Below are 17,649 nucleotides of genomic sequence, written 5' to 3'. Positions count from 1 at the left end.
CCAGGCGCAGTGGCTCATGCCTGTAATCCCAGCACTTTGGGAGTCCCAGTGGGTGGATCAGTTGAGCTTAAGAGTTCCAGATGAGCCTGGATAACATAGTAAGACCCCATCGCTACAAAAAAATTAATTAATTAATTTAAAATAGAGAAAGGACTTGAATAGACATTTCTCCAAAGAAGATATATGAACAGCCAAAAAGCCCACGAAAAGATGCTTAACATCATTAGTTATTAGGGAAATGCAAATAAAAACCACAATGAGATATTACTTTATAAGCATCAGAATGACTATTATCAGGGAGGAGGAGGCTGGGTGTGGTGGCTCACCCTGTAATCCCCCAGCTCTTCAGGAGGCTGAGGTGAGAGGATCACTTGGGCATAAGAAGTCTGAGACAAGACCAACATAGCAAGACCCCATCTCTACAAAAAAATTTTAAAAATTGGCTGGGTATGGTGGCTCACACCTGTAATTCCAACACTCTGGGAGGCCGAGGTGGGAGGATCACTTGAGGCAGGAGTTTGAGACCAGCCTGGCCAACATGGTGAAACCCTGTTTCTACTAAAAATACAAAAATTAGCTGAGTGTGGTGGTAGGCACCTGTAATCCCAGCTACTTGGGAGGCTGAGGTGCAAGAATCACTTGAACCCGGGAGGTGGAGGTTGCAGCGAGCCGAGATCTCACCACTGCACTCCAGTCTGGGCAACAGAGTGAGAGTTCATCTCAAAAAAAAAAAAAAAAAAAAAAAGGGCTATTATGAGGAAGGAGGAGGCTGGGTGTGGTGGCTCACTCCTGTAATGCCAGCACTTAGGGGGCGCTGAGGTGAGAGAATCACTTGGGTATAAAGAGTTTGAGACCAGACCAACATAACAAGACCCCATCTCTACGAAACAAACAAACAAAAACTTAAAAATTAGCCAGGCATGCTGATGCTTGCCTGTGGTCCCAGCTGCTTGGGGAGAGGCTGAGGCAGAAAGATCACTTGAGCAGGAGGTCAAGGCTGTAATGAGCTATGATCACACCACTGCAATCCAGCCTGGGTGACAGAGCAAGGGCCTGATAAAAAAAAAAAGAAGAAGAAGAAGAAGGAAGAGGAGATGAGGAGGAGGAGGAAAGGAGGAGGAGGAGAAGGAAGAGGAGGAGGAGGAGGGCAGGAGGAAACACGTATTGGGGAGGATGTGCAGAAAATTATTTTTAAAAACCTCAGACATTGCTGGTGGAAATGGAAAACGGTGCAGCTGCTGTGGAAAAGTTTGAGGGTTCCACAAAGAGTTAAAATAAAGTAACTCTGTGACTCAGCAACTCCACTCCTAGGAGTCCACACCCCACAAGGATTGACAGCAGTGACTCAAGAAGATACCTGTGCACACATGTTTATAGCAGCATTAGTCACCTTCACCAAAAGGAAGCAACAACACAAATACCCATTAATGGATGAACAGATGAACACAATGTGTTCCAGACACGCTATGGAATATTACGCAGCAATAAAAAGGAATGAGGCACTGATCCATGCTACAACCTCGATGAACCTTGAGTACATCATGCAGAGTGAGAGAAGCCAGAATGCCACCTCTTGTATGACTCCATTGATATGAAATGTCCAGAACAGGCAAATCCACAGAGACAGGAAGTAGATTAATGGTTGTGAGCCACTTGAGGGGGGGGAATGGGGAGTGGCTGGTAATGGGGACGGGGTCTCCTTTTGGGGGGATGAAAATCTTCTGGAGCTAGACAGAGGTAATGGTTGTACAACACTAAATGCCACTGAATAAAATGGTTAATTTTATGTTATGTAAGTTTCATCTCGATTTTTTTAAAGTGCTGTGGGAATAATTTGGGGGACCAGTTGGGGAAGGGATCCAGGATTCTCCCTAGCCTCCTAGAGGAAGCAACGTTTACCCAAAGCCTTGAAGGAGGTAAGCAGAGGGGAAATCGCAGCCAATGACAGAGTCCCTGGGTTGAGATCAAATGAAAAGTGAATTTTTAAATTTTGTTATTTCTTTTTTGAGACACAGCCTCGCTCTGTCGCTCAGGCTGGAGTGCAGTGGCGTGATCTCAGTTCACTGCAGCCTCGACCTCCTGGGCTCAAGCGATCCTCCTGTCTCAGTCCCGAAAGTAGCTGGGTCCACAGGCGTGCACCACCACACCAGGCTGACTTCCTTATTTTTTGCAGAGATGGGGTCTGGCTATGTTGCCCAGGCTGGTCTCATCCTCCTGCCTCAGCCTCCCAAAGTGCTGGGATTACAGTTGTGAACCACCTCACCCAGCCCTTTCTCTCTCTCTCTTTTTTTTTTTGGATGGAGTCTTACTCTGTCATCCAGGCTGGAGTGTGCAGTGGTGCAATCTCGGCTTACTGCAACCTCCGCCTCCCTGATTCAAGCATTCCTCCCACCTCAGCCTCCCGAGTAGCTAGGATTACAGGCCATGCACCACTACGCCCGGCTAATTTTTTTTTTTTTTTTTTTTTTTTTTTTTAGTAGAGACGGGGGTTTCACCATGTTGGCCAGGCTGGTCTTGAACTCCTGACCTCAAGTGATCCGCCCACCTCGGACTCCTAAAGTGCTGAGATTACAGGCGAGAGCCACCGCGCCCGGACTCCTTTCTCTTTATTTTTTATTTTTTTAAATTAATTAATTAATTAATTAATTTTGAGACGGAGTCTCGCTCTGTTGCCCAGGCTGCAGTGCAATGGCGTAATCTCAGCTCACTGAAACCTCCACCTCCTGGGTTCAAGCAATTCTCCTGCCTCAGCCTCCCGAATAGCTGGGATTACAGGCTCCGGCCACCACGCCCGGCTAATTTTTGTATTTTTAGTAGAGACGGGGTTTCACCATATTGGCCAGGCTGGTCTGGAACTCTTGACCTTGTGATCCGCCCGCCTCGGCCTCCCAAGGTGCTGGGATTACAGGCGAGAGCCACCGCGCCCGGCCTCCTTTTTCTTGTTTTAAACCACAATACAATCGATGTTTAGGGCGGCAGGGGGCGGGGTGGTGCCCTTTTCTGAACTTAGCGAGCTGTGGGGTTCCCGCGATCCAGTCCCTCGTGGGGCCTCCCCGCCCTGCGCCCGGTGCCAGGCCCCGCCCCGCCAGGCCCAGTGGACCAAGAGGGGGCGCCCGCGAGGCCCCGGGAGGGAGGAGAAAAGACTTTGTCCCAAGTTTTCGCGGAGATTCGGCGTCCCGGCTGCGACCAGCACCCCGGAGCCCCCGTCCGTCTGGCGACCCCCAGCCCAGTCCCCGAACTTTCAGACACTCCCTGCTGCCCCGCCCCCTCGGGGACCCCCTGAGGACCCTCGGACTCCCCCCAACTCCCCTGCCCTCTAAAACCACTTCAATTCCTCAACTGTTCCCCCGGCCCGCAGGAACCCCCGCCATGGCCCGCTCTTACGGCGGCCGGGTGCTGGCTGCAATGACCCTGCTGGGCATCGCGGCGGCCGTGCTGGCGGCGCTGGGCGCGCAGCTGCTGTTCCAGCTGCAGGCGGGCCGCGCCGAGCTGCGGGGGCTGCGCGCCGAGGGGCTGGGCCAGGAGCTGGGCGCCGGCCCCGGGCTGCCCGAGGACGCGGCCGGGGCGCTGCTGCCGCTGGCCGCCGCGCTGGCCGCGCTGGTGCTCGTGCTGGGGTTCACCTGCTTGCTGCTCGCCGCGCTCTGTGGCCACCTGGGCGCCGAGCTGGCGCGGGGGCCTGGCCCCAGGAGGTAGGAGGACTGGCCTCACTGCCTCAGAGGCCCGGCTGGGGGCTGGGTGAGCCTGGATGACCCTCTTCCCCTCTTTTGGCCTCAGGCTGGGGGGACAGCTTCCCTCCCCACTTCCCTCTCCCCACCACTCCATGTCTCTCTGCCTCCCTCCTTTCCTCTCTTCCTCCCTCCTTCACTCCCTCCATTCTATATTTGTTCAATTTTGCAGCAGGTGCAACCACTGCCGTGTCTCGCATTTTGCAGATGAGGAAACTGAGGCTCAAAGAGGGTCCAGGATCAGCTTGCCTGGATCTCAAACAGAGGAGGCTAAGCTCTCAAGCTGTCTGGCTTGGAAGTGGGTGGGAGGCGGGACAGTGCTGGACTTGAACTTGGTTCTGGGTAGAGCCAGCCAGAGCCTGTGTCCTGGCCTGAAATTGAGTTCCTTCCTCAGGGACCTGAACTCAGTCAGGGATGTGGTCATTGAGGGACCTCTATCAGGGGCAGTGGTTGTGGAAGGAGGAACCCTCCTTGAGCTGAGGACTCCGCTGTCCCACATGGTAGTGTTTCTCTCCAGAATGTCGGGGGAGAGGAGCCCAAATTCTAGTCCAGAATTCTGTGAAATTGAGCAGATGAGAACTCCCACCATTGAGGTAGATCCTATCCAGACCACGCACCTTCCACCCAAGGGACAATGAAATGCATGGGTCCCACGGGTCAGCAAACATGTGTTGGGTGCCTGCCTGCAGGGGAATGGATCTGGCTCAGGGCATCAGAGACAGCGGGGACCAAGTGGACCCAGACCTGCTCTCATGGAGTCACAGAAAATAAGGAAACATAACAAGGACAAGGCATGGTGGTTCACACCTGCAATCCCAGCCCTTTGGGAGGCAGAGGCAGGAGGATCATTTGAGGCTAGGAATTTTTTTTTCTTTTTTTTTTTTTTTTGTTTTTTTTTTTTGAGACAGAGTCTTGCTCTGTCACCCAGGCTGGAGTACAGTGGCGCTATCTCAGTTCACTGCAGCCTCCACCTCTTGGGTTCAAGCGATTCTCCCACCTTAGCCTCCCGAGTAGCTGGGATTACAGGTGCCCACCACCATACCCAGCTAATTTTTGTATGTTTAGTAGAGGCGGGGTTTCACCATGTTGGCCAGGCTGGTCTTGAACTCCTGACCTCAAATGACCCACCCACCTTGGCCTCCCAAAGTGCTGGGAGGCCAGGAATTTGAGACCAGCCTGGGTAATATAGCAAGACCTTGCCTCTATAAAAAGAAAAAAATAATAATTAGCTAGGTGTGGTGGTGCATGCCTGTAGTCCCATACACTTAAGAGGCTGAGGCAAGAGGATCCCTTGAGCCCAGGAGGTCAAGGCTGCAGTGAGCCATGATCATGCTTATGAATAACCACTGCACTCTACTTTGGGCAACATAGTGAGACCTCATCTCTAATAATAATAATAATAATAGCAGATGGTAATGAGTGCTGAGAAGGAAAGGAAACAGAGAGATGGGATAGAGAGGAGATAGGACTTTGGGATTTCTTCTGCTAAGGAGGGTTGTGAGTGAGGAGGAAGGTGATCTGATTTAGGTTTTGAATGACCATCTCTAGCCACTGTGCTGAAAAGGGGACAGGAGGGAAGGCGACAGGAAGACGGGGAAGGCGTCCACTTTCATTATACTGGTGGGAGCTGAGTGAGGATGGAAGCTCTCATAGCCTCCACTTCCTCCTCAATCAGTCTCACCTCTTGGGGTCGCGGTTTGTACCATCAATAACAGCACGTGAAACTCAGTTTCCTCATCTCTCAAAGAAGCTTGTAGTCTGTAAAATAATGGAAGCCAGGTGTGTGGCAAGTATCTGCACATAGTAGCTGCATCCTGAGTGTTGAGTGTTTGAGTGGACTCATGCATATAGATGGATTATAGGGGAAAGAGAATGGATGGTGGACGGATGGAAGGAAGGAAGGATGGATGGATGGATGGATGGATGGATGGATGGATGGATGGATGGATGGAGGAGGGGTGGATGGATAGTGAATGGAAGATGGATGACCAGTGGATGGGTGGGTGAGGGATGGATAGATAGGATAGCAGAGGGTGTTTAAATGAATGGATGGATGGATTAATAGCACATGGTTAAATGGATGGAAGGCTGTATATGAGTGCTGGTCAAATAATCAATGAATATGAATGGTAAATGGATGGTGGACACTGACTTGGAAAAATGGATGGCTGGATGGATGGAGCATAGATAAATGGATAGGTATCAGATAGGTGGATGGTGGATATCTAAATGATTGTATGGGCGGATGAATGGATGGGGCCGATGGATGGATAGATAAGTGGATGGATGAATGAATTGATAAGTGGGTGGATGAATGAATGAGTGGATGGATGACTGGTTTGATGGATGGATAAGTGGACAGATGGATGAATGGGTGGATAAATGGATGAATGGATAAATGGATGGATGGATGGATGGATAAGTGGATGGATGGGTGAATGGGCATATGGATGGATGGGTGGATGGATGGATGAGTGGAAAAATGGGTGAATGGGTGGATGAATGGATGAATGGATAAATGGGTGGATAGATGGATGGATGGGCTGATGGATACGAGCTGATGGATGAATGGATGGATAGATGGAGAGTGGATAAGTAAATGGATGTAAATGGGTGGGCGAGTAGATGGATGATGGTTAGGTACTCACATAGATTTTGGGTCCCTGAAAGCTGGGTCCTTGTCTCATTTAAGCGGCTCTCCCTCCCTGTCCTCACTGACCTCCCCCCACCAGCTTCACTTCCTGAACCCTTTATCTTCCTGCTCCCCTTCATTCCAGGTCTGACTGGTTTCTCTACGACTGCCGCCTCCTCAGACACGTGGCCCTTGGCCTTTTCTGCTGTGGGATCTCCGTCTATTTAGCAGGTGTGTGCTGGAATAGAACATGGGGCATGGGACCCTGGGTTGGGTAGAGAGCAGCAATGGTCCCCTAACTGGGATCAACTCTGCAGACAGCCTCCTTGAGTTCAACTCCAGGCTCTGACAATTCCTTGCTTTGGTGCCTTGGGCAAAGTCTCTCTGTGCCTTGATTTCCTCATCAGTACAATGGGAATAACTGTCATTACCTCACAGAATCACTTGAGGAGATTCTGAGATTTAATCCTCATGAAAGCCCATAGGACCAGGCATAGTAGCTCACATCTGTAATCCCAGCAATATGGGAGACTGAGGTAGGAGGATTGCTTGAGGCCAGGAGTTTGAGACCAGCCTGGGCAACATAACAAAACCCCATCTCTACAAAAAAAAATTTATATTTATATATGTTTATATTAATATATATTTATATTTATATATATTAAATATATATTTATATAATATATTTATATTTATATATATTAAATATGTATTTATATAATATATTTATATTTATATATTAAATATATATATTATATAAATATATATATATATATATATACACTTGGTGTGGTGGTACACACCTGTAGTCCCAGCTACTCGGGAGGCTAAGGTGGGAGGATCACTTGAGCCTGAAGGTTGAGACTGCAGTGAGCCATGATCACACCACTGCACTGCACTCCAGCCTGGGTGATACAGCGAGACCCTATCTCATTAAAAAAAAAAAAAAAAAAAAAAGCCCGTGGATGGCATCTGACTCCAGCAGGGACTCCACAAATGCTAGCTGTCATCAGAACACTTCTGATTCATCAGTTTCATAATTTGTTTGAACAAAAATTTTCATGGCCTGCGTGGTGTCTAAAGATAGCATTTTGGCCAGGCGCAGTGGCTCACGCCTGTAATCCCAACACTTTGAGGGGCTGAGGCTGGTGGATCACCTGAGGTCAGGAGTTTGATACCAGCCTGGCCAACATGGTGAAACCCTGTCTCTACTAAAAATACAAAAAAATTAGCCGGGCATGGTGGTGGGCGCCTATAATATCAGCCACTCAGGAGGCTGAGGCAGGGGAATCACTTGAACCAGGGGGCAGAGTTTGCAGTGAGCCAAGATCGTGCCACTGCACTCCAGCCTGGGCAACAAGGGCAAAACCCCGTCTCAAAAAAAAAAGAAAAAAAAAAAGATAGCATTTTACAGGTTGGAATGAGTGAAAGCTGTTTTGGTTACAAATATCAATCTCCAGCTCAAAAATGGCTTAAGAAAAAAAGAAAAAAAATGGATACCCCAGATGCTGGAACACACCACACTGTCCTTCCTTCCTGATTTGTAATAACTTTTCTTCAATCAACTTTCTTTCATCCATCCAGGCTGGTAAAGGAACCAAATCATTAAGTGTCTTTCAAGAGACTCCTAATGCCTTATATTTGGTTTTAATCTTGAAACAAATGTGTTGATGATGCTGCAGACTCAATGCTGAATCATATATAAGTCCCTGCCAGCCCTGTAAACAATCTGTTTTACAGGAAGAAAAAATATCCTACTGAATGAAAAGCAGGATTTGCTATTACTGTTTTTTTTTTTCATAGTCCCACCACAGAAAATAGAAATTTAAAAAGATATTTAGGCCGGGCGCGGTGGCTCACGCCTATAATCCCAGCACTTTGGGAGGCCAAAGTGGGTGAATCACTTGAGGGTAGGAGTTCAAGACCAGCCTGGCCAATATGCTGAAACCGCCCCCCCACCCCACCATTAAAAATTTAAAAAAATTAGCTGGGCCTGGTGGCAGCTGCCTGTAATCCCAGCTACTCGGGAGGCTGAGGTGGGAGAATCACTTGAACCTGAGAGGTGGAGGTTTCAGAGAGCCGAGATCGCGCCACTGCACTCCAGCCTGGGCGACAGAGTGAAACTTCATCTCAATAAATAAATAAATAAATAAATAAATAAATAAATAAATAAATGTTTAAAAAGATATATTAAAAAAAATTTTTTTTTGATGCAGAGTCTCGCTCTGTCACCCAGGCTGGAGTGCAGTGGTGCGATCTCGGCTCACTGCAAGCTCCGCCTCCTGGGTTCATGCCACTCTTCTTCCTCAGCCTCCCAAGTAGCTGGGACTACAGGTGCCCACCACCACGCCCGGCTAATTTTTTGTATTTTTAGTAGAGACGGGGTTTCACCGTGTTAGCCAGGATGGTCTCGATCTCCTGACCTCAGGCGATCCACCAACCTCGGCCTCCCAAAGTGCCGGGATTACAGGCGTGAGCCACCGCGCCCAGCCCTGAGCCACCACGCCGGGCCCTTAAAATATTTTTAATGAGATGTGAGGCTAAGGCTCACTGTGGGAATTTGTATATGTGAAGTGCACGGAACACTGCATAACTTTTGTTGTTTGACTTAATGAAATGCTCCAGAAGTAGTTTTTTTTAAAAAAAAAGGAGAAGGGATGGATGACTTGTGCATCTGAAATTATCAGGGGAAGTTGGCTTCAGGTGTGGCTGGATCCAGGCACTCAAATTAGGTTATCAGAAATGCCTCTCAGCCGAGTGTGGTCGCTCACACCTGTAATCCCAGCACTTTGGGAGGCCGAGGCAAGTGGATCACTTGAGGTGGAGTTTGAGACCAGCCTGGGCAACATGGTGAAACGCCATCTCTACTAAGTATACAAAAATTAGCCAAGCATTGTGGCATACCCCTGTAATCCCAGCTACTCCAGAGGCTGAGGCAGGAGAATTGTTTGAACCTGGGAGGCAGAGGTTGCACTGAGCCAAGATCATGCCACTGCACTCCAGCCTGGGCGACAGAGTGAGATGCCATCTAAAAAAAAAAAAAAAGAAAGAAAAGAAAGAAATTAGCCAGGCATGGTGGTTCATGCCTGTAGTCCCAGCTACTCAGGAGGCTGAAGGCAGGACAATCGCTTGAACCCAGGGGGCGGAGGTTGCAGTGAGCCGAGATTGTGCCACTGCACAGCCTGGGTGACAGAGCGAGACTCTGTCTCAAAAACGATGATGATGATGATAATAATAATAATAATAATAATAATAATAATAATAATAATAATAGAAAAAAGAAACAGAAATGCTTGTCACTTCACCTCTTCATCTGCTGTTCCCTGAATGGGCTTCTCTCTGAGAAAGATGCCTCTATCTGTAAGCACTTTTGACACGATGCCTGGAGCCTTGAGTCTTTGCACAGGCCAACAGAAATATTAAAGACCTAGGGAATAAGATATCCTCATTCTAAAATACAAGAACAATTACAAAAGGAAAAAAAAGGTAACATTATGTCAGCCTCACTAAGCGTAAAATTGAGAATTCATTCACCTCCCATTTAGACTGTTTTTGAGGCTAGGTGACCTCATTCAGCAAGAATTCCCAAGCACATCCAACCAATCATCCATTCATTGCTAGCTAGAACTAAAAGAATAATTACAAAATCCCTTTCAAAATGTTTCCAGCAAAAAAAAAAAAAAAAAGTCCTTGGCCTTGCTTTCACATGTGGGACATCATGCAGTGTGATATCTTCCAAAGCAATGACAGAGCCAGAGAACGCGTATAAACAGCCTGGAAAGTGCCAAAAAAAAAGTCCCCCATGTATTCTGGGCCCCTCTCCTACCAATACCCGAGACACTGCAGGAAAATCTATCTGTCCCAGTAGCCCAGGCTAAAGTCTCAGGGCTGACTCTGATAGGCTGAGCTTGGGCCATGTAATATTCCTCCACCAATCACTAACATCAGGGGAAGCAATTAATGCTCTGATTGGCTGAGCTTGGTCCAATGAGGACATCATTGATGCCAAAGTCGCTTAGTGATCCCAAATCCACTCTGCAGTGTAGAGATAGGGACCAGACTAGGGATTCTCCACTGAGACTGATTCTGGCCTCAGAGGAACTTTTGTCACTGCCTAGAGACATTTTTGGTGGTCGCCACAGAGTTGAGGGTGGGATGCTACTGACATCTAGTGGGTAAAAGCTGCTAAACGTCCTACGATGCACCACCACTAAGAATGGTGCCAACTGTATGCTGGAGAGGCTGATGGAGGGCTAGCTAGCTCAGGTCCTCAAAGTCCTTTTTTTTTTTTTTTTTTTTTTTTTCTCTGAGATGGAGTCTTGCTCTGTTGCCCAGGCTGGAGTGCAGTAGAGTGATCCCAGCTCACTGCAACCACCACCTCCCAGATTCAAGCGATTCTCCTCCCTCAGCCTCCCAAGTACCTGGGATTACAGGAGCCCACCAGCACGCCCGGCTAATTTTTGTATTTTTAGCAGAGACGGGGTTTCATCATGTTGGCCAGGCTGGTCTCAAACTCCTGGCCTCAAGTGATCCGCCCACTTCGGCCTCCCAAAGTGCTGGGGTTACTGGCGTGAGCCACCACGCCCGGTCCCTCAAGGTCCCTTCTTATTCACATTGGCTAACTGAGGCCAGAGAGGGGTTGTGAATCTCTCAATGCCCCCCAAGCCTGGGGCGTGGCAAACCTGTGGGCACCAGAGAGTAGAGAGCAGAGGCTGGCTCCTCCACCTTGACCCTCACCCCCACCCCAGGCAGAGACAGACAGAGATGCAGGACCCTGAGAGCTGAGTTGCTGGGGGTGTTTCTGGTTTTGTTTGTTTAGAGACAGGGTCTTGCTATGTAGCCCAGGCTGGACTTGAACTCCTGGCTCAAGCAATCCTCCTGCCTCAGTCTCCCAATCCAAGTAGCTGGAACTACAGGTGTGCACCACCATACCCAGTTAAGTTGCAGTTTCACTGTGGCAAAGTACACATAACAAAAACATTACCATTTTAGGCTGGGCGCGGTGGCTCACGCCTGTAATCCCAGCACTTTGGGAGACCGAGGCGGGCAGATCACGAGGTCAGGAGATCGAGACCATCCTGGCTAACAAGGTGAAACCCCATCTCTACTAAAAATACAAAAATTAGCCGGGTGTGGTGGCAGGCGGCTGTAGTCCCAGCTACTCGGGAGGCTGAGGCAGGAGAATGGCATGAACCCAGGAGGCAGAGCTTGCAGTGAGCCGAGATTGCGCCACTGCACTCCAGCCTGGGTGACAGAGCGAGATTCCATCTCAAAAAAAAAAAAAAAAAAATACCATTTTAACCAGTGTATTTTATTTCCATTTTTTTGAGACAGGGTCTTGCTGTGTCACCCAGGCTGGAGTGCAGTGGTGTGATCACAGCTCACTGCAGCCTCCATGTCCTAGGCTCAAGCAATTCTTCTGCCTCCGCCCCGCAGCTAGCTGGGACTATAGGCAAGCACTGCCATTCCTCAATAGTTTCTTATTTTTTGTAGGGACTGGTCTCCCTATGTCACCTGAGCTGGCGTCGAACTCCTGGCCTCAAGCAACCTCTCACCTCGGCTTCCAAAAGTGCTGGGATTACAGGTGTGACCCACCTCGCCCAGCCTTTACCCACTTTAAAGTGTACAGTTCAGTGGGATTTAGCACATTCATGGTCTTAGGCAACGATCGCTACTATCTGGTTCCAGAATATTTTCATCACCCAACAGGAAACCCTGTCTCCATTAGCAATCACTCCCCATTCCCCCTTCCTCATCCCTGGCAGCCACTAATCTACTGTCTGTCTCTATGGATTTGCTTGTATTTTTTTTTTCTTTTTTCTCGAGACAGCGTCTTGCTCTGTTGCCCAGGGTAGAGTGTAGCGGCGCAATCTCGGCTCACTGCAATCTCCACCTCCCAGATTCAAGCGATTCTCCTGCCTCAGCCTCCCAAGTAGCTGGGATTACAGGCACGTGCCACCACACCTGGCTACTTTTTATATTTTTAGTAGAGACAGGGTTTCACCATGTTGGCCAGGCTGGTCTCCAACACCTGACTTCAGGTGATCCACCCACCTCGGCCTCCCAAAGTGCTGGGATTACAAGCATGAGCCACTGTGCCCGGCCAGGATTTGCCTGTTCTGGACATTTCAGATCAATGACACCTCACACTCTGTGGCTATTTGCATCTGGCTTCTCTCACTCAGAATGATGTTTTCCTGGTTCATCCACATTGTAGAATGGAGCGGTGCCTCATTCCTTACATGCTGCATCATATTCCCTCATATGGGTATTCCACCAACAGGGAGGCTTTTTTTTTTTTTTTTTTTTTTTGAGATGGAGTCTTGCTCTGTCGCCCAGGCTGGAGTGCAGTGGCGTGATCTCGGCTCACTGCAAGCTCCGCCTCCCAGGTTCACGCCATTCTCCTGCCTCAGCCTCCCGAGTAGCTGGGACTGCAGGCGCCCGCCACCACGATCGGCTAATTTTTTGTATTTTTAGTAGAGATGGGGTTTCACCATGTTAGCCAGGATGGTCTCGATCTCCTGACCTTGTGATCCGCCCGCCTTGGCCTCCCAAAGTGCTGGGATTACAGGCGTGAGCCACCGTGCCCGGCCAGGGAGGGTTCTTAAGAGATAGAGCAGGTGGTCGGGTGCAGTGGCTCATGCCTGTAATCCCAGCACTTCGGGAGGCCGAGGCAGGTGGATCACCTGAGGTCAGGAGTTCGAGACCAGCCTGACCAACATGGTGAAACCCTGTCTCTACTAAAAATACAAAAATTAGCCGGTGTGGTGGTGGGTGTCTATAATCCCAGCTACTTGGGAGGCTGAGGCATGAGAATCGCTTGAACCCGGGAAGCAGAGGTTGCAGTGAGCAGAGGTCGCACCACTGCGCTCCAGCCTGGGTGACAGAGCAAGATTCTGTCTCAAAAAAAAAAAAAAAAAATAGCCAGGCATGGTGGCATGCACCTGTAGTCCCACCTACTCAGGAGGCTGAGGTGGGAGAATCACCTGAGCCTGGGGAGGTTGAGGCAGCAGTGAGCCGTAGCCGAGCCACTGCCTTCCAACCTGGGTGACAGAGCGAGACCCTGTCTCAAAAAAAAAAAAAAAAAGGAGAACAAGAAGAAGAAGAAGAAGAAAAAGAAGAAGAAAGAAGGAGAAGACCCACACCCCTTTCTGTGGCCCCCACCCTCATCTGGTCCCCAACATCCACTCCTTCCTTAACTCCTCCATCTCTCCCCCAACTCTCCACCTTTCTGCTCCAGCTACACAACCCATTTTTCTTTCTTTTTTCTTTTCTTTTCTTTTCTTTTTGTTCAGACTGAGTCTCACTCTGTCACCCAGGCTGGAGTGTAGTGGTGCGATCTCGGCTCACTGCAGCCTCCATCTCCCAGGCTCAAGCAATTCTCCTGCTTCAGCCTCCTGAGGAGCTGGGAATACAGGCGCCCGCCACGATGCCCAGCTAATTTTTGTATTTTTTGTAGAGACAGGGTTTTACCATGTTGCACAGGCTGGTTTCAAACTCCTGACCTCAAGTGATCCACCCGCCTCAGCCTCCCAAAGTGTTAGGATTATAGGCGTGAGCCACTGAGCCCGGCCAGAACCCGTTTTGCTTTTTTCTGAGCCTCGGACACTCTTGGGTGTTTCCACCTCAGGACCTCTGCACTTGCCATGTCCCTGCAGCTGAAATCCTCCTCAGCTCTCCCAAAAACTGCTGCTTCTTCCCCAGGGTCTCAGCTCAAATAGCTCCTCCTCAGGGAAGCCCCGGCCCACAGCTGCTGAAATTAGTCTCTTTCTGTTGTCTCCTTCGGAGGCAGCACTGTGCTTCAGAGCACAGACTCTGGAGCCCACCAGCCTGGGTTAAAATCCCACCTCTGTCACTTCCTGGCTGTGTGGCTTTGAGGAGTCCGCTAACCTCTCTGGGCCCCAGCTTTCTTCTCTGTAAAATGGATGTGATGATGACGCACGGGTGGGATGTGGGAGGATTAAATGCCTATTCTATGTGCCTGTCATGTGGCAGGGCTTTTCGTAATTTCTCCCTGTGTGCAAGAACTCCCTGAGGGCTTGGAGGGCAAATGTTTGTTGACTGAATAAATGAGAGTCGTTTCCTTCCCTAGCACTGTCCATCTATGCCTTGCTACTTTTCGAGATCGAGACAGGCGCAGCAGCTGCTTCCATCCTCGGCTCGGGCGCCCTGGTTCTGGTGGCTGTGCTGACCCACACTCTCCTCCGGGCTGCCCGGGCTGCCCGCCGTGGGCTCCACGAGTTGTCCCCACCATCCTTTGAAGATGACCTCGCCCGCCCTGCCGAAGTCTCCAAGGCCAGCCCCAGAGCTCAGCCTCAGCAGGGTATCCATTGTCGGACCCCCTATTCAACCTGTCCAGAGCCTGGGGACCCCTTTGGGTCCATGGCCACTGCCACAGCACCTGCAGCCCTGGGGGGAGGCTGGGAGAGCAGCCTGCCTGCATCCAGAATGCACCGGACACTGTCGGCTGGCCTGGGGCACTGGGACGGGGTTACGCACGAGATGCGTCGAATGCTGGGCCACAGACCAGGGAGCACAGGGAAGGACTCCACACTGGTGTGAGCCCAGGGATGAGGAATAGAGACCTGGTGTAAGAAAAGGATACCATAGAGATAGGTTCGGGTTCAGCTGCAGTAGCAGTAGGACTTGATTTTTCTCTCATTTTATTGCATCCTTGGCTTTTGTCCTCAAGGTTGCCTCGTGGCACAAAATAATTGCCAGAGCTCCAGCCTTCACCTCCTCATTCTGAGGGAAAGTCAGAGGCCAGTGCTGGCTGGGTGTCTCCTGGAAGTCTTCCCAGGAAGCCTCAAACCCTTCTTTTTATATCTCACTGGCCAGAACAGAGTGAAATGGCCATACCTTGCTGCAGGGGAGGCAGGGAAATGCGGCTGTCCAGATGGATGAGATTCTGTTACTGGCAGAAGGGGAGCGGGGGGCTTAGGCAGTGATTCTCTAAGTGTCTCCATCCATTTTACAGATGAGGAAACCGAGGCCCCAAGAGAGGCAGTGACTCACCAGGGGGCCCACGGCCAGGACTGAGCACCAGAGCCAGGATTCTCACCTGAACCCCGTAATCTCCATGCTGCTGATGTGCAAGTCTCAGACTCTGCAAAATCCGCTGCACCCCCTCGGGCTGTGAACATTTCAAATCCATGTGTGCCAAGCTTGGAGCAGCCCAGGGCCAGGGGCACGGCTGGAGGGCTGGACCCAGGTTCCTGGCTGTGGACCCATGGCTGAGGGCTTAGCCGCTTTGTGCCTCAGTTTCCTCATCTGTAATATGGGGACACGAAGTGGCCCTGTCTCCAAGGGCTCTGACAAGACACATGACTTCATGTGAGGCATTCCGGGGACCCCCACACAATAGGTCCTCAATGTGTGTTAATCGTTCTCATGCTGCTGCTGTTTTTGGGGTATAGGCATGGGTAGTTTCTGGGGCTCAAGGAAATAACAGAGGGGTCTCCAAAGGTCTCCTGTCTTGCACAACCCACAAGTAAACTCTGATATTCACTATCTGTGTGTTACTCAATGTTCAATTGTGCTGCGTGGCCAAGCCCAGGCCCATGGGTGGGACTTGGGTCGGGGGAAGGAAGGGCAAAAGTGAGAGCCAGGCCATGCCCCTTGTAGTCCCCAGGCTGGGACGCATGCTCCACCAGTTAGTTTTGTTTGGTTTTGGTTTTGGTTTGACACAGAGTCTCACTCTGTCACTCAGGCTGGAGTGCAGTGGCACAATCTCGGCTCACTGCAACCTCCGTCTCCCAGGTTCAAGTGATTCTCCTGCCTCAGCCTCCTGAGTAGCTGGGATTACAGGCACCCAGCACCATGCCTGGCTAATTTTTATATTTTTAGTAGAGACGGGTTTCACCATGTTGGCCAGGCTGGTCTCGAACTCCTGACCTCAAGTGATCCCCTGCCTCGGCCTCCCAAAGTGCTGAAATTACAGGTGTGAGCCACTGCTCCTGGCCTTTTTAAAATTTTTTTGAGATGGAGTTTTGCTCTTGTGGCCCAGGCTGCAGTGCAATGGCCCAATCTCGGCTCATTGCCACCTCTGTCTCCCGGGTTCAAGCGATTTTCCTGCCTCAGCCTCCCAAGTAACTGGGCCTACAGGCAAGGGCCACCATGCCCGGCTAGTTTTTACATTTTTTGTTTGTTTGTTTTTGAGACAGAGTCTCACTCTGTCGCCTAGGCTGGAGTGCAGTGGCGCGATCTCGGCTCACTGCAACCTCCGCCTCCCTGTTTTAAGTGATTCTCCTGCCTCAGCCTCCCAAGTAGCTGGGACTACAGGCAAGGGCCATCATGCCTGGATAGTTTTACATTTTTAGTAGAGATGGTGATTTACCATGTTGGCCAGCTGGTCTCGAACTCCTGACCTCAAATGATCCATTCACCTTGGCCCCTCAAAGTGCTACAGGCGTGAGCCACCACGCCTGGCCTGAATTGTATACTTTTAAATGGTTAATTTTATGTTAATGTGATTTTTCACCTCAACACATTTTTAATTTTTTTTTTTTTAAGAGAGGGGTTTGCTCTATCACCCAGGCTAGAATGCAGTGTTGTGATCATAGCTCATTGTAGCCTCAAACTCCTGGGCTCAAGTGATCCTCCTGACTCAGCATCCAGAGTAGCTGGGACTGCAGGCATGCACCACCACACCTGGTTAATCTTTGTATTTTTTATTTTTGTAGAGATGGTGTTTTGCTATATTGCCCAGGCTGGTCTCGAACTCCCAGGCTCAAACAATTCTACCACAGCCACCCAGTAGCTGGGATTACAGGGGTGTGCCACCATGCTCCCTCCCACACACACAAAAATAAAGCAAGGCCGGCACAGTGGCTCATGCCTGTAATCCCAGCACTTTGGGAGGCCGCGGTGGGCAGATCACGAGGTCAGGAGTTCAAGACCAGCCTGGCCAACTTGGTGAAACCCTGTCTCTACTAAAAATACAAAAATTAGATGGGCATGGTGACGCATGCCAGTAATCCCAGCTACTCGGGAGGCTGAGGCAGGAGAATCACTTGAACCGGGACCCAGGAGGTGGAGGCTGCAGTGAGCTGAGATTGTGCCACTGCCCTCCAGTCTGGGCTACAGAGCAAGACTCCGTCCCCCACAAAAAGAAAAAAATACAAAAAATTAGCTGGACATGGTGGTGGGTGCCTGTAATCCCAGCTACTCGGGACACTGAGGCAGGAGAATCGCTTAAGCCAGGGAGGCGGAGGTTGCAGTGAGCCAAGACTGCACCACTCCTCTCCAGCCTGGGCACAAAGCGAGACTCCGTCTCAAAAAATAAATAAATAA

The 17,649-nt window shown here is 50.1% G+C and overlaps 1 protein-coding gene across 2 annotated transcripts; it reads left to right on the top strand.

Annotated features, from left to right (window-relative positions):
- The first annotated feature begins 3,135 nt into the window (after nucleotides 1–3,135).
- Nucleotides 3,136–15,867, top strand: TMEM221 (transmembrane protein 221). 2 transcript variants are annotated; one of them, XM_055372101.2, is made up of 4 exons: nucleotides 3,136–3,689; nucleotides 6,503–6,588; nucleotides 14,450–14,680; nucleotides 15,335–15,837. In XM_055372101.2, exons 1-4 carry the CDS (start codon nucleotides 3,370–3,372, stop codon nucleotides 15,394–15,396), a joined length of 699 nt encoding a protein of 232 aa, XP_055228076.1. In that variant the 5' UTR covers nucleotides 3,136–3,369; the 3' UTR covers nucleotides 15,397–15,837. The 2 variants fall into 2 exon arrangements, with proteins under 2 accessions (XP_055228076.1, XP_030860173.1); XM_031004313.3 differs by having other exon boundaries at nucleotides 14,450–15,867.
- The last annotated feature ends 1,782 nt before the right edge of the window (nucleotides 15,868–17,649 follow it).

This window comes from Gorilla gorilla, chromosome 20, assembly GCF_029281585.2.
Source record: "Gorilla gorilla gorilla isolate KB3781 chromosome 20, NHGRI_mGorGor1-v2.1_pri, whole genome shotgun sequence".
Classification (NCBI taxonomy): domain Eukaryota; kingdom Metazoa; phylum Chordata; class Mammalia; order Primates; family Hominidae; genus Gorilla; species Gorilla gorilla.
Note: the sequence above shows the minus strand (reverse complement) of the source record. Positions and strands in the feature narration are given on the sequence as shown.